At 37.5% G+C, this 17,198-nt stretch overlaps 1 protein-coding gene across 11 annotated transcripts in view; it reads left to right on the top strand.

Moving 5' to 3' along the window:
- The window catches only part of RORA (RAR related orphan receptor A), an 809,419-nt gene that overhangs the window by 679,976 nt on the left and 112,245 nt on the right, over positions 1 to 17,198 (top strand). The window contains exon 1 of one of the 11 annotated variants that reach the window (XM_086321301.1): positions 16,628 to 16,646. The exons of the other annotated variants lie outside the window; for them this stretch is intronic. Within the exon in view, the coding sequence (XP_086177427.1) occupies positions 16,643 to 16,646 (4 nt within the window). The 5' untranslated portion in view covers positions 16,628 to 16,642. Of the gene's footprint in view, positions 1 to 16,627; positions 16,647 to 17,198 lie in introns of those variants that run through there. 11 annotated transcript variants of the gene reach the window in all.

Genomic DNA, 17,198 nt, shown 5'->3' with positions numbered 1-17,198 from the left:
CTGTTTCTGTCATTGCCTACTTAGTAACAGCAATGGGAAATGAGCCATAAAAGTGATAACCCATTGTATTTTTTTTTTTTTAATTCTGCTGGTCGCATAAAAAACTACCAGTCACTTATTTCATCTCACTTATGGTCGATCAGTCCTACATTTTTCACCTCCTTACCGTGGGTTTCTTTGTGCTGTGGTTCCCAGCCATGGCCTGCTTCCTGCTGAATTAAACTGCAACCCAGACAAAACCAAAGAGCATATCTCTCCCCAAGTTCACTCAGAAGGTCGCCCCTGGTGAGATGGACATTGCGGATGTGCTGGAAGGATTAGAGGCTGCTTTGATAAAACCCGTGTCTGTTCTCTGCTCCGGGTCCTCGGAGTGGAAGATCGGATAGATTGCCATTGCCTTGCATTATTTAAGAGTTTTGATGAGCAGCTCCCATCAAAATTCCCCACAGACTCCGGACTATGTGTGTGTGCATGCATGTGTGAGTGTGTGTTTTGAACACTACTTTAGAATGATTGAGATGTTCAAAAGGACATTGCCGTGTGAGCTCTTAGCAGGGCTCATGTTACATTAGGTTGTCCTTCCTTGAGGTCTCTTAGTGGCCCTTCTGTTCTGTTTGATGGCAAATTCTGTTCATTCCAGATTGTATTCAATCCCTTTAGCAGCTTCAAACAGCTCGCTCGTGCTGCAGTTTTAGCATTTGGGTGCTGATCCCACCAGTCCCTGAACTTTTGTTATTTTCCACGCCTTTGATGGTTTTCCTCCGTTCTTCTGTTTTCGTTGGTTTCCACTTTCATCTCTGCTGTCTGTTCCGCGATGGTGTTATCTATTCATCCGAGCGAGTCCGGTCATTCAGCCCTCTGAGGAAAAGGCCATTTCCTCCCCTCTCTGGCCTGGCTGCCCCAGTGGGTGGTCCATGATTTATGCCTTTCATCACACCACTGTGGAGACCCCTCTTTGGGCAACCACTTTGGTGATAGGATAAGGATGAGTATATCATGATTTCGTTTTTATCAACCTCTTCTCTGTCTTCCCATTTTTAGTCGACATGCAGAGGTTTCTGTTATGGCCGGTATCTTTATAAATGGCTTCAGCTCTGATCATTGCAAATGATGAAAGTCAGACTACCTCATTTCCATCTCTGGACTTTCCATGGATGTGTATTTATTGTCTCTTCCTAGAGTGTGGCCAAATGATCAGAACATTGAATAGGAATGAGACCTTGAGGATTTTATTTCTGGGTCTGGCGGTATCTCTACCTGAGACTTTTACACTAGAGCTGCCACACTTTGTTCTGTCTATAATCCTTGCCATAAATAAATATCACCTGTTATTTTGCCCAATTAAAATTTTAACATTTTATTTCAAAAGCCCTGCTATCAAATAATATAACTTTTAAAGGTAACTTATTATGGTTCTTTTATAAACTAATTCAGTATTTTACACCAAACAAAGGCTGATAAGAGCAAGATTATGGGCCAGAGCAGAGATGTCAAATGAGCACCCTTTCAATGTGGAAGGAATTTTGGAATTAATCATAAGAATCACTCCCTTATGCTACTGGAAAGCACTTGTAATACGGCCTGTCTGGACCACCCCCTTCCCAACTTGAATAGATAAAATATTATAAAGTACCAGAAAATTTTAAGTTGATTAATGAAAAAAAGATACATAAAAAATGAGATATAACTTCAAAGTATGCTAGTCTTAACTTCTGAGGCCATTGTAGTAATGGGTATTGGGGCCCCTTGCAAGCACTCTGTGAATCTCTATCACTTAGAAAAGGCTAGAAATTATGAAACAACAATCATATGATCAGGCTTGGTTTATAACCTGCATCATATGAGTTAGTTTTCTGTGGATTGTCATGAGGTCCAATAATTAACATTTGATTGGTAATTTATTGGTGGCATATTGTTGAAGAGCCATGTAAATTATCTCTTGTGGCAGGAATAAATAGGTAACACAAAAAAGTATGAACTGAAAGGAAGATATAATTAGTGACCAAAGTTTTCTGAAAGAATACGATAGCCTCATGTTTCACTTTCAGAAATACTACAGTGGAAATTTTCCTTACACTTGCCAATCTGAGTTTCTCGGGATATAAATTCCTAAAGAATAAGAAATCAGTTCTCAATATCCAGCCTGTAGCAAAACTGATTGAGCACTGGACCAAGAGTCAGAAACCCAGGCTGAATTCTCAGTTCTCCCTTTCTCCGTGTCCCAGGCTAAGCTGGGAAACCTCTCCAAGCTTCATCTACCCCATCCGTAAGTGAGGGTGTTGACCCTGCCTGCTGTCTTTCCCCAGCCATTGGTGAGTGCCCAGTGGTAGCCTTTAAACTGCATTCTCATTAACAACAACAATAGTGGTGAAGGTAATAATACATTTAATAGCAATTTAAAGGCCGTCTATGGGGTCGCACAGAGTCGGACACGACTGAAGCGACTTAGCAGCAGCAGCAGCATGGTGATTTTAATGCAGAAAGCATTATTCTGGAGCCTGGACAATAGATGGAGTGAAAGCAGCAGAAATCCGAAAGTACGGTCCTGGCCTGAGCAGCGGCTCCCCTTTCCTCCAGCCAGCCTGGAGCGAAGAGAATTCATCTCGGCACCTTCGACTCCTGCATTGTGGAGTCTGCACAATGTGGATGTAGCTGGCAGGTGTAGAGGCAGCAGTTTCCATGACTCCAATAAATTAACGAGTGTTCACGGATGTTTTGCAGCTGCCCTGGAAACAGGCTTACAGTTTTGAAAAAGAATTATCGCAGCCATGAAGAAGGGTGTTGGTGTCATGTGTGTGCATGTAAAAAGCGTCCTTTTCAAAACCCATCACTTCACCTGCCCTGAATGAAAGCAATGCCAAGTTAGGCCAATGTGTTTTTCTTTCCTTTCTTTACCCCTCCTTGAACTTATTTGACTAACTTTTCCTTCTCCAGAATAAGGGCAGGTTAAACATTATTATATAAATAGCCTTTACTAAGATATAAATAGCAAGTATCTTAATATAATGATATATATTTAAACCTCAGCCCTGAATACTCATAATTCAAGTAAACATTTACAAAAACATTGTTGCTTTAAAAATAGAGGGAGTGTTTAAACGGTTTTTATTTTATTGATATTTGGCTATGATACAGTTGAATGAAATGCCGGTGTAGAACACAGTTATTCCTACTATGGAAAGGCCTTTATTTTTCCTACTGGCTTCAGAATATTGCTTACTGAAACTGAAATAACCTAGACCCTAATTGTAAGGTCTTATGTAATTAGAGTTATTATTTGAAGTATGTATATCAATACCACACTCACAGACTTATTAGAAAATGAGATACTACATGTAAATTAATTTTCTGAAGTCTATCTAAGTGCCTAAACTATCTCACTCTGTTCGGTGGTGGGAGAAGCCTTTCAAAATATATTATGTAAGTCCCTGGCTTCTTAGAGATCATGGGTTAATCCATTCTTAATATTTCAAAGTCATGATAAACACTAATTATGATGGCGTGTGTAGTATGCTGTGATGCAGGATGGCCTCGGAGACTTTGCAGGTGTGGTTCATTGTTTGCCCCTATGCTAAGTAGTCCCATGCTGCTATATTTTTTGAGTTCTTAGGTCTAACTTTTAATCTTTTTTTACCTCTTCCTTTAGTATTTATCATTTCTCCTTATTCCTATGAGCAGAACTCTCTACCCCTTTCTGCTGGGATTTTTTTTTTAATATATTCTGTATACTAGAAAATCAGATATCAAGGTTGTCAGAACTGTGTCTTACATAAAAGTAAATAGTCTCCAAGCAAATGCCTGAGGGATTTTTTTAAAGCACAAATACAAGCTTTAGTTATTCGAATTTTAGTGGTATCTTTGTGGATCTTTCTGTTTTGTTTTCTTCTATGTTGGATTTCATAAGGTTTTCAAGTGAGACCTCACTAATTATGAAAAGTGTGATAACAATTATTTATACTCCTTTGATAGCAGTTCTAGTTTAGTGACACTTTGATAAACATTTGCCTCACCTGTGGATATTCCGGAACCTGCACACTTTCTACTAGTCTTAATAACACTTCTTGGTGCATAAGCAAGGATAGGATGTTTTTAACCTTATTTTTCAAATATCTCACACAGTGCCTCCCCCACAGTCTGTTCTCAGAAAATATCTGGTGATTAACTGAGATTTAAAAATAATTTTCATGCACAAGCTACATACAAATGAAACTTTCCAAGAACTGCACTTGTCTTTCATGTTCTGGAAAATGGTTCAGTGCTTTTCACACCTTAGTTTTTGTATTAAAAGAAAAAAAAATCAAAGATCAGGTTAAGCAGAAATGAAGAAAAAAATTGTAAAGGGGCTGAAAATAGAACTCTTCATAAATATGAATTCCAAATCCATTGCCATTTTCCTATGGGATTATTTTGTTGATGGAGGAATTTGTAGCTGCTAATTAGGAACTTTTTCATTCATTCATTTGTTCCAACAATAGCATTTATTGAAGCCTCCCGGGCCCCACCAGGGATGTGCAGGCCCTCAGACACAATCTCAGGAAACAGACATTTTGGCCAGAATTTGAAGGTTGCTGTGAGTCAGAGCCCAGCGGCCATATGTTAGAAGCATTCCCCCAGTTAAAACTGACGCTTAACATGAAACTAGCCTTGATTCCATTAGAGAGATCCCAAATATTTCATGTTCTGGGAAGAAATCTGGAGAAATGGTGTCATAATGTTTTCCTATTCCCTGACAAGTCACTCAGTAGCCCTGTCCAAGATCATTTAGAATAGCCTGGAAACAATCGGAAGTGATGTCTCTCTGTGGAAAACACTTGGAGGATGCCTGTCAGCAAATAATGTTTTAAACTCTAGGTTTAATTTAGGCCTGTGGTTAGGTTACTTATAAGAATGTATGTGTTGAAAAAAAATGTCATCGCCAAGAAAATTACTATGAATCTAATTTAGGAAACAATGAAAGTTTCATAGAAAATGGTGATTATTGATTCTGAGGTTTTACTATCTGTTCTGCTTTGTAATCAAAACATAAAGTTACATCTCTCCCTCCCTACCATTAGCTTGCTTTGCCAGTGAGTCATCATGCTTTGTATCCACTAAAGACCAATAATCTTAAATAGTGTCACTTAATCATATCTGATCATCATGATTTTGTAAGGCAATCCTCTGTATAAATTTTGAGTGATGTAACCATCGTATTGTTTATGCAATTTCTTTTCAACAGGACTTGAGCATTTAGTTTATTTTGTTACCCTTAGTTACACACAAAAAAAGGATTGTGATAATTTTATAGAAATGATTGATTTTTATTGCCTTGACATCTTAAGGGACATAATAGATCTTTGTAAGAAAACATTTCAGGCAGAATCATTATATGCTTACATTTAAATTTAATTCTTTGTTTTTTCAGTAGTGTTTGAAAGAGAAAAAATCTTGTTAGCAAAGAATAAGAACCCTGTGTTATTGAAGAGTGACTTTTAAACATTCAGAAAATATTTTTGAAATGTAGCAGATATATCATCAGTTCATATGAAGATATATTCATAGTATATAGTATACATAACCTTTGATCCTGAAGAGTGTGGCTTGATGAAGTGCCAAAACTTCTACTTCTAAAGTGAAAAATCATTTTCACTGTTGGAGTCCCCTGAATTCATAAAACTAAATACATGAAGAGTTGGTAGTATGTGGATGGCTAAATAAACTCACTGTTCATAGTAGTCATCAGTATATTTTATTTTGCTCATATAGTTATAAAAGTCTAGTTGTGGTTCATAAAACACTCCAATCCAGTGAATACTGGATACCAACAGTGTGCCAGATAGTAATGGTTTCATGTTGATTGTCTGACTTTAAAGCTTTAATATTTTTATATATTTATATGAGTCTTGTTTTTTCCAGTTTTACAGGTGAGAAAACTAAGGCTCTAGGAATATAAGTAACTTGTCACCAGTCACACAACCAAGAGGTATTAGAACTAGGATGGGAAGACAGATTTTCCAACTCTAATTCTAGTTCTCTTTTTACCATATTTGCTGCTTTGAAAGAAGCATTCATTTATTCAACAAATATTTATCCAAAAGGAACCAGGCACTGTGCTAAATCTTCATGTTACAGGAGATACAAAGGTAAATCCTTGCCTCTTAAAGTCCAGTGAAAAAGACTGAAAGAACAAATGATTATAAAACACAAAAACAATACAATGTGAAGAATCAGGTTTTTAGAAAGGAAAGAACAGGATGCCAGTGGGAGCCTGGAGCTCATCTGATGGAGGCTAACAGTTTGGACAAGATATCCTGAAAGTTTGTGACATTTAAACTGAGACTATAGGATGGCAAGACAGGTTAGATTAGATAGAGATAGATAGATAGATGGAGTTAATTGACATTATTGGCACGTTCTATATTTGCATGTTTGCCTACTCACCAAAATTTATTTATAACTCCAGAATCAATATTTGCTGCCCTTAACATTACTCAGCCATGAAAAAGAATGAAGTAATGCCATTTGAAGCAACATAAATGGACCTAGAGAATATTGTACTTAGTGAAGTAAGTCAGAGAAAAATTAATATTTAATGATTTCTCTTATATGTGAAATCTAAATAAAACAAATGAAACTATATACAAAAAAAAAGAAACAGAGTCACATAGAAAACAAACTCTCCCAAAGAAGAAAGGGAGGGGCGATTAGAGGTGTGGAGTTAACAGATACACACTACTATACATAAAATAGATAAGCAATAAAGATTTACTCTATAGCACGGGGAACTGCATTCAATATCTTGTAATAACCTATCATGGAAAAATAATCTGAAATTATGCATAACTGAATTACTTTGCTGCATACCTGAAACTTAACACAATACTGTAAATCAACTATACTTCAGCTATTAAAAAAAAAAATACTGCCTTTTCTCACACTTATGCAAGCACAGAGCATCCTGATACACATGTTCCCAGCTGAGATCAGATGAGGCAACATTCTGCCTTCTTGTTTCAGCTCTCATACTGTAAACAAGTGTCCTGTTTTCACAGTCGCCTCAGTGCCACATTTTTCTCATTTGTCTGCTTTTTGTTGGTGATACTGCTGTTTAAAGTGGACCCCAAGCACAGTGCTGAAGTGCTGGCTAGTGTTCCCATTGTGATGTGCCCTACAGAGAAAATACACGTTTGATAAGCTTTGTCCATTGCTGTTGCGTGTGGGTTCAATGTTAGTGAATTAATAGAATATGTCAAATAAGATGTCTTCAAGTAGAAGCACAAAAAAATAAGGTTGTATCTTGATCAACAGACAAGAATGTTACGAACACAGGCTCATAGGAAGCTCCTAGAAAACTCATATTTTTCCTAGAAATAATTATTCAGTATTCACGAATTCAGTGATCCCAGGAACTTTATAAATAACTACCTCAGATAACAAGATAGATAAATATCTGCCAATAACAAGTGCTGATGAGGATCTGAAGCAACTGGAACTCTCATATTGCTAATAAGGAATGAAGAAATGGCGCTGCCACTCTGGAAAACCATTTGATATTTCTTTTTAATATTTATTTGTTTTTTATTTCTTTTTTGCTGCATCTGGTCTTAGTTGCAGCACAGGCTTCTCTCCAGTTGTGGCACTGGGGCTTAGCAGCTGTGATGTGCGGGCCTCCTTGCCCTGAGGCATGTGGGATCTTAGATCCCTAGTCAGGGATCCAACTCACATTCCCTGCATTGGAAGGTAGACTCTTAACCACTTGATCACCAGGGAAGACCCTGGCATTTCTTATAATTAAACTTCTATAGCCCATATAATCTAAAAGTCCCATAACTAGATATTTGCCCAAGTAAAATAAAAACTTACATTCACACAAAAACCTGTACATGAGTATTCATAGCTGCTTTGTGATTGCTAAGAAATGGATTCAATATAAATGTTCTTCAATTAGGAAATGAGTAAACTGCAGAATGGAATACCACTCAACTATAGAAAGTAGCAAATTATTGACTTGTTGATGGAATGTATCTGAAATGTATTGTGCTGAGTAAAGAAACCAGAGTCAAGGGCTACATTAATATATTTTTCCATTTAAATGATATCTTTTAAAGGCAAAAATATAGGGACAGAAGACAGATCTGTGGTTACCAGGGTTTGGAGAAGGGGAATAAGTTGGCTACAGAAGGGCACAAAAGAATTTGGGAGGTAAGGGAGATGGAATTCTTTCATATCTTGAGTGTGTTGGTCATTACAAAATCAAAACCCTTTGTCAAATTCATAGAACTATACACTAAGAAGAGTGACTTTTACTGTATATGTTATATTTTTATAAGAAATGAAATAAAAACATATCTAAGGATGCATTTTGATCAAAATATAGTTCTTCTAGTTTGCCAAGGTAACATCAGAAAATACTATTAAAGCATGTGTTTTACTAGTGTTCTTGTTGATAAAACACTGTGAGTACAAAATAAATACGATGTAGAAATTTATGTTACACTATAAATTGAGCAGTGAATACTGTGAACATATAAAATATGTTTTCCTTTCTATTGTTTCATAATGCTCAAATTTATTGAAGTTCTTACTGGTTTATAGGAAATAGTTCCTTACTGTATTTTGGCAAGTGGTGAATTCTGTAAACTATAACTCTCCCTGTATAACTCTCCCTAGAGAAGGAAATGGCAACCCACTCCAGTATTCTTGCCTGGAGAATCCCATGGACAGAGGAGCCTGGTGGGCTACAGTCCATGGGGTTGCAAAGTGTCGGATACGGCTGAGCGACTAAACAACAACAACAATACTATAGCTCTAATATATGTGTTATTCATAGGAGAACAAAACTTTCATTTAACTTAAATTACCCAGTGATATGGCATATTGACCCTGGGGTAGGAACACAACAAAAGAAAGAAATGTAATATCATTTTTCTTGCTTACATATGATTCTTTAATGATAGGCACCTGGAGAAGGAAATGGCAACCCACTCCAGTATCTTTGCCTGGGAAATCCCATGGACAGAGGAACATGGCGGGCTACAGTCCATGGAGTCACAAAAGAGTCAGTCATGACTTAGCGACTGAACAACAACAGCAATGATAGGCAACTGTCACACGTGGAAACTGTTTAGCAGCGTATGGTCTCGGAAGCAGCGCGCATGACATCTTTGAGTGTCTCCCAATTCTGATGTGTCTTTTTGAAATCTTTCCTTGTTTACAGTGGCTCTGCCACATTATCTCTGTTATATTTCAAGAACCAAAGATGTGGTAAAGTAAAAAAGAAAATACTCTATATTACTTAAGATGTGTTGCCAAAACATCTTGAGGCTGTATATGTACTATGTCTTTATACAGATAACGAGGCCACGCATGACTGTAATCACTTAATAAATGTAGACAATGATTTATTCAAAGTGTATTGAAAACTAAGTAGCTCTGCTTAAGATTATTATGCTGCGTAAACCATTTGTTCGGTGATTAAAGTAGGTGCTGCTGCTGCTAAGTCGCTTCAGTTGTGTCCGACTCTGTGTGACCCCATAGACGGCAGCCCGTCAGGCTCCCCCGTCCCTGGGATTCTCCAGGCAAGAACACTGGAGTGGGTTGCCATTTCTTTCTCCAATGCGTGAAAGTGAAGTCGCTCAGTCGTGCCCGACTCTTAGCGACCCCATGGACTGCAGCCTAACAGGCTCCTCCATCCATGGGATTTTCCAGGCAAGAGTACTGGAGTGGGGTACCATTGCCTTCTCCAAAGTAGGTGCAGGAAATGCTATATTATACGACATGTTGCAAAAATTATTTATAAAAAGAGCAGCCTTGATACAATTTGGAAAAGTAAAATCAGTAACTATCTCTATCTTGTGCTTTTCCTGTAGAAGAACATGAAGTCTAAAATTATTATTTTTTGTGTGTGTTTCCAGCAGATTTGTTATTTTGTCTGAAGTCTTTTGGAAATGCCAACTTAGGCTTTTTTAAGTTGTTAGTTTTCTTCTGTTCCTGTGTCCCATTCCATTGCCAATATTTAGAGTGGTTTAATTTTTCCAAAAGAGGAAGAATTCCCCTCATGAGTTAATTTAATGTGTAGCAAGTGTTTCTTAAATGGACAAATGACAACATTGTTTTCAAACAGGATAATTGCAACCATGTACAGTATGTTTCTTCATTAGTAAGTAATTAAATAATTTACTAAATTGTGCAATAATTCATAATGGCACACGCTAACCCTGCTCAATTACAGGAGCTAGGGATAAAGGAAGTTCTTGCACATATGCCTACATTTTATTAGTCAATTTTAATTTCTGAAGAAGTCAGCTTGCCTTTTTCAAAATACTGAGTAGTGCACAATTAAAGGAAAATTCAGAAAATGTTTGAGAGTCGTAACGTATTGGTTAAGAGTACACACCCCAGATTCCACTTTTTATGGTTCCTTGTGTTCTTGGACAAGTTACTTATCTGTCAGTTTCCTCAAAAGAGAGTTTTGAGTGAATTCAATATGAAAAAGTGCCTGCTAAAGAATGCGTTCCAAAGAATTGTGAACCAACAGGTGAGGTAAAAGCAAGAGCTTCAGTGTGATATAATTATTGGAAAGCCTTTTTGATTTCAGAAAATCATCTTTGGGGGGCACAAGCTTTAACTGGATACTCAAAATCTCATGTGAATTTTGGAACCTCTGAATGGAATACCTAATTTAGTCAACCTCCACCTTACAAAATGTAGGAATCTTTTTTTTTTAACTCAAGAGAAAAGTATAGAATTTTAATATGAATCTAACATATTTAGAAGAGTTAATATTTTTTTTCAATGAAAGCAGAGAAACACCCTCAAGTCTGTTCTTGTTTCAGTCCTCACAGCGTACTTCCACTGTGCAGGACTAGAGATAAATAATAAGTGTACTTCTGAGGGCAGCAAACAGACTCCTGACCCGACATTGCCAGCCCAGTAAATTCCATCCTGTGAACTGCAGCTCAAATGTGAGCCTCCAAACCACTATTGACATGTGGCAAAACTGTCTGAAATGTCAATAGTTATAAAATGAGTATTTCATAATGCAGAATAATTGATTACTTTGCTTGACTGAACAGGAACATATTTTCTCTGTGAAAGCAAAATAATGCCAGCCTTTGCTCCTGGAACATTCCTAGCTGCGAGACTCAGATTTCCCAGGGAAGCCCACGTTACACTGTGGTCCTTGATCATGCATGACAAAAATAGGGAAAACCATCTGTAACTGCTTATCTTCTCTCCATTATTTGAAATATATATATATATCTATATTTAAGAGAGTCCTTTAAAAATATGGCCTCTACACGAAGCATCTGTATTAATAGAACTGTCTCAGATCATTTTCAGAACTGAAATGGATGAGATATGAAATCAAATAACATTCAATTTATCTTGTTCCTCTTAAAATGCTCTGCTTAGCTTTTCGCTCTGATGAAATAACACCCATTTCCAGTTTTATTCTTCCCCAGTGTGCTGTGATGTGGAACTCTTTTGCTCTATGTGTTTTATTAAGTGTAATTTAACTTTATGACTATCAAACCAACTATTAATCCTTAGAATAAGACTATGAAATAGGCAAGCCGTAAAGAGATTTATTTTTGAAAGTGCGATTCCTGTCTTCTGCCCTCAATTCTTTTTTCAGAACTTGTTCTCTGAATGTATAAAGTATAGTTTGCAAAGCTCTGTACTAGGCACTTTGAAGGAAAGCAAAAGGAACACCTACAGCCTATATTTTGAGCTTTCTTCCCCTCCTTATCTATATGTACTTCGTGTTACTCTAAACCATCACGTTTTCTTAAGTAAAACATGCGTGATTTCTGTCTGTGCTCTTATGTGTGCTCCTAGGTGTGTTCTGCTCTCCTTCTTAGAGGGCCTTTATTCCTTTTTTTGTCTACTAAAATCTGATTAGTCTTCAAAGTCTAGTTTAAGTGGTACCTCCTCCATGAAGTCCTTCTGCTCATAAAGTTTAAGATTAACCCTGCACAAAGTAACCTCTTTTACTCTTGACCCACATAGCACCTGGCTTAGACTATGTGTCACATCTTCTGCCTTACAATATGAGCATTGCATTCATTTTCCTACTAGATTGCAAGCTCCTTGAGGAAAGGTCTGACATTTTAATCTTTTTTCCTTTCCTCTCCATGTCCCAGCACAATGTAATGCACAGATGTTTATCGTTGTTCATTGGATGGGAACTTGCATTCTTATAAGAAGCAAGACATAAAAAAAAGCTTGCAGTCTTATAGAAAATAGTGCATAAAAAGAGGTCCCTTATGCAAAGGGCTAACTTAATTTTTATTCATCTTTATATTCCCAATACTTAGCAGGTGCATAATAAATACTTATTACACACATGTGCATTCACACACACACACATTTCTAAGCTTATCAAAAGTGCTTGCTGATAATCATTTCCGTATATCCTTATTAAGGTCAATAATTTTTTACCAGGCACATGGTCTGTGTGTATAACAATATGGGGTGGTGATAGTATTTCCTCTTGTAACCCTGCTAAGAGATAATCACTTTGTCCTTTCTTTAAATTGTTTCATTTACTCCTTCCAGTGTCCCTATAAGGCTCAACTATCCTATTTCACATATGAGGAAACAAAGGTTTGCTCAAGCTCACTCAGCTAGTGAGTAGGATAAAGGTTGGTTTGGGGCCCAGTTTAATCTAATGCCAGAGCTCATGGTATCGTTCTTCGGGGTTCAGTGAAACAAGGAAGGCTCCTTGGAGAAGGAAGTCAACATGGCGCAGTAGAGAGAAAGGGATGAAGGTGTTTCTGAGGAGGGGCTAGGACATGGTCCTGAAAGTAGTCATGGGATATTTGAGTTGCAGGAGCCCCTTGAAGTCTTTCCTATTCCTTCATTCTACATTCAGGGGCCCGACAGCCTGAGAAGAGAGATGACTTGCCCAGGGTGACATAGAACACTAAGTGACAAGTGTGAAACTTGAACCCAGAGCTCCAAGTTCTGAGTTTGCTTCTACTACCTATATTCCTTTAACTAAAAGAAAAATCTTAAGTTTCTGCACTCCTTACAATAGCTAAGACACGGAAACAACCTGATTGTCCATCGACAAATGAATGGATAAAGATGACATGGCACATATATATAATGGAATACTACTCAGCCATAAAAAAGAATGAAATAATGCCATCTGCAGCAACATGGATGGGCCTAGAGATTATCATACTAAGTGAAGTAAATCAGACAGAGAAAGACAAATATCATACAATATCACTTATATGTGGAATCTAAAATATGAAACAGATGAACTTATCTATGAAACTGGAAGACTCACAGATGTAGAGAACAGATGTGTGGTTGCCAAGGGGCAGGGGAGCGTGGAGGGATGGATTGGGAGTTTGGGATTAGCAGATACAAACTATTATACATAGAAGATAAACAACAGGGCCCTACTGTATAGCACAGGGAGCTATATTCAATATCCTATAATAAACCAAATAGAAAAAAGTATGAAAAAGAGTACATACACACACACACGTATATATATATATATATATATATATATAACTGTGTCACTTTGCTGTATAGGAGAAGTTAACGTGCTGTAAATCAACTATACTTTAATAAAATAATTTTTTAAACAGACTCGTCATTTCCTGTTCCGCTGCCAGCTGTAGGAGCAGGGGGAAGATATCCCTTGGGAACACAGTTATGCAGTCCCTCTGGCTTGCGATATGAGTCATCTTCCTCGCTGCCCTTAGCAGGTGTGTGTGTAGCGAGGCACCCGCCACCTACCTACTCTGTGGAGGTTGCTTAGGTCTGAACGCCTGTGAACTTTATCCTTTCCCTCCTTGTGATGGTTACAAAACATCTGTCAGTTCTTGAATTTCCTAATAGATATGTGAGACACGTGGTTCCGAGAATCTCAGAATCCCTTCACCGTTGTCTCAATTCAGCCAGATCCTTCACTTCCAACATCCTATTATCCTAACCGCCGCACTAATGACTTACAGCCACTCATCAACTGTGAGAGGTGAAACACTGTGCAAACATCTTTTCAGCAGATGGCCAGACACTGCCTTTCTTTAGGGAAGTTCCAACTCAGGGAACTGACTTCTGCATAGAGTTTTCAGAGCCCAGGCCACCTGATTAGGAAGCTTCTCAAGAATAAATCTTGATTCTTATTTGATTCTCCAATAGAGGGCCAGCCATATAATAAATATTCAGTAAATGTGCTTGATGATGTGAAATATAAGAAATATATATGTGTGTGTGTGTGTTTATAAAATTGAAGATGTCTCTTGCCATCAAAATACCATCAATTTCACTATTTTCATGGACTATGTATGTGCACACATACATGTACATTTAAATCTGGCATCTATATTTGCTTTAAAATCATGAATAAAACAGGTTATATTAATCTGATCACCCCTCTTCATTAACACACGTAAAGAAAGAGACCCCTCTTCCACCTTGGTGTCCAGGTCTTAACAGCATTATTCCATTTATAAATGTTTCTTTATGAGACACTTTCAGACTCAAAACTAAGCAAGGCTGTAATCATTTGTAGGCAAGTTTGTATCTACTCTTTAGCTTCCCAAGTAATCTTACTTAGAACTCTCTAGGTCTCAGACCTAGACACCAGGGTCTCAAACTACCTCTCAGACCCTGTTTGTAAGTAGGAGACCTGGTCCCCTAGATTTATGTTGGCCCAAACGGCTCAGCTCCTACAGATCACAGTGCCATGGAAGCTAAGGATTCAGCTGAATCAAGCTGCCCAGGACCATATTAACCTTTCACTGATCCCTTTCTTGTTCAGCTAGAAAGAAGTTAATTGAATTAGCAAGCTGCCACATACTGGAGAGAGAGAACCAGGACCCGGGCGAGAGAGAACCTCAGAGTCAAAATGTAGCTTCCCTCTCATGTGCATCAGCCAACTTTGAAAACATTGCATGGGGAGCCACTTGATTCTGGATAAGTTTGTCAGCCGGTCATTTTGCCATTCTCCCCAGTAGCACTCCAGGTGTGAATCAGTGTGGTGTATACCATGAGATCAGATTCTGTTTGGCAGAAAGTCAAATGTACTTTTCTAAAGTCAAGTATCATTTCCTTATTTAACTTCTGAAAATGGGAAGATAGGCACTAATTTACTGATTATACTCCAGTCTAGACTCCTGCAGAAATCCAGCAAGCTTTCCTCATGGGCATTTTGGGATAACTTGCCATCAGTCATGTCCCTCCACTTCCTTGCTAAGTGACAGATCCAATGTGAAACCCAGTACATAGGGACACCACGTGGAGCTGTCTGTAGAGGATTCTGAGTTGAATTACATGTTTTTTTCAGTATGTAGTATGCCTTCTTTTTCTGAGATTAGCCAACAGAACTATTTGACTTGAGAATTAATGTATGATATAATCCCATTCATGGTAAAGAGTTCTCATCTTGTTTAATTACCTTCCTGTAATCAATTTTTTTATGCTTTTTTTTTCCTTCAGAACACTTGGTAAAATTTTTTCAAATGGAAAGAGTAAACTACTTAACACTGTTTTACCCCCATAGTTGGTACTCCAGGAGTGTGTGTTTTATAGAAACCAAATAATTATTCCTGTATTTTAATATTTAGCTGGTAAAAGTTTGCACCGAAATGTGCTTCCTTTTTGGCTTCAATGTGGAAGTACTGAAGGGAAATACAGATCCTTTCATTCCTGACTAATTTACTTGGTTGAGGACTTATAACTCTGTGGAAAAGTTGTATTTCAAGAGAGTTTTTAAAGAAAACCTCTCATATTTACCTTTGAAGTTTCATGAGAGTTTTGTGTTGATATAAACACTAATATACTCTGGGTTAAAAGCTGTGTTGAAAATGAAAAAATGCATTTAATAGAGGCATGTATTACAAATAGCATCTAGCCACACAGGAAGGTTACTGTGATTTAATATCTGAAATTCTGTTGCTCATTAGTTGTATGGTGAGAATGAAATACATTTCTAAAGGGCAAGGTCAGTGTTACATTATCATGGAAATGTCTTTGTTGAATAAAAGTATAAATATTTCAAGTTTAAGTATTATGAGATTATATTTCTATTGGGGACATATGTATAGGATGAATGATTCTTCTCCTTGTAATTGCAGGAGCATATGTCATGTTACATGTCATTCCCGATTACTGATTTCATTTGAAATGGTCTGGAAATAAATACCGATTACTAGTAATGTAAGACTATTTACCTTGGAGTCAGATGTCTGACAGGCAGGCTGGAGCTAATGGATTTGGTCATTTTCAAAGCATTATTTTCTAAAGCAGGATGCTGTTTTAAAGTAACGCTGAATTTTCAGAGTCGTTTATCTGGATTCATTTGCAGTGGGTATGGAAAAGCACCCCTAGGAGCATGCAGTCTCTGATGTTTTTCCATCCTTTAACAATACAAAGGAAAGAAAACTGTACCCAGAACCTACCAATAGGACAGCTCGGCATTACCTGTCCTTATTAAAGTCGGTAGGACAAGGGAAATCAAGAACCACATATGAAGGATAGTGTCCGTGTAACTGAGGGGCGTTGCCTCACTGGGAGATGTAGTTGCATCATGGGAACGTGGTGTGATTTAATTTCATCACTGTAAACATCAGAGTGGGTATGGTTGATTCATTTGAAATTCTTGTCCACTTCGCCATGGCTGGACAGCTGAGTTAACATGGGTAGGTCTTGGCTTCACACTGTTATGATTTCCGATTTGGGGGCTTTATTAGGGGAAAAAAACTGTTAGGATAACTTTAGCTGAAATCAAACTTTTATAAAGGTATGGCTTGATTTAAGGTACCATGAATTTTTTTTAGCCTTCTAAATTAGAGCACTCTGTAAATTTTACCTTGAAGGGGGCTCGGAGGGTGGGAGAGTATAAATCTTAGTTTTTGCAGTGCTGATTGTCTGCATGTGTTTTAAATTGAGTCCCAACTCAGCGGCAAGGACAACTCAGTTATATGGGAAAAAATGTTAGGACTCTTCTTGCTTAATTACCATGAATGCAACAACTAATAACCATCTAATATCTGAGTTGTAAATGGAAACATAGACCATCAGAAAAGAAAGCAGAGTTGAAATTGTGTAAAGAAACAGTAGTAGGTAACAAACTTGGCTTTTGATAATTTTTTCTGCTATGCTCAATACTGTGGAAAAGAGTGCTGAAATTTTAAATAATTTGGTCTCTGGGTATGTAGCATCTGAAGTTCATAGTAAAGAAATTCATCTGA

This window comes from Bos grunniens, chromosome 10 (assembly GCF_055505025.1).
Source record: "Bos grunniens cultivar Pamir isolate PY7600 chromosome 10, Bosgru_T2T1.0, whole genome shotgun sequence".
Lineage (NCBI taxonomy): Eukaryota > Metazoa > Chordata > Mammalia > Artiodactyla > Bovidae > Bos > Bos grunniens.
The sequence above is the reverse complement of the archived record's forward strand: the minus strand, read 5'-3'. Positions and strand labels throughout refer to the sequence as shown.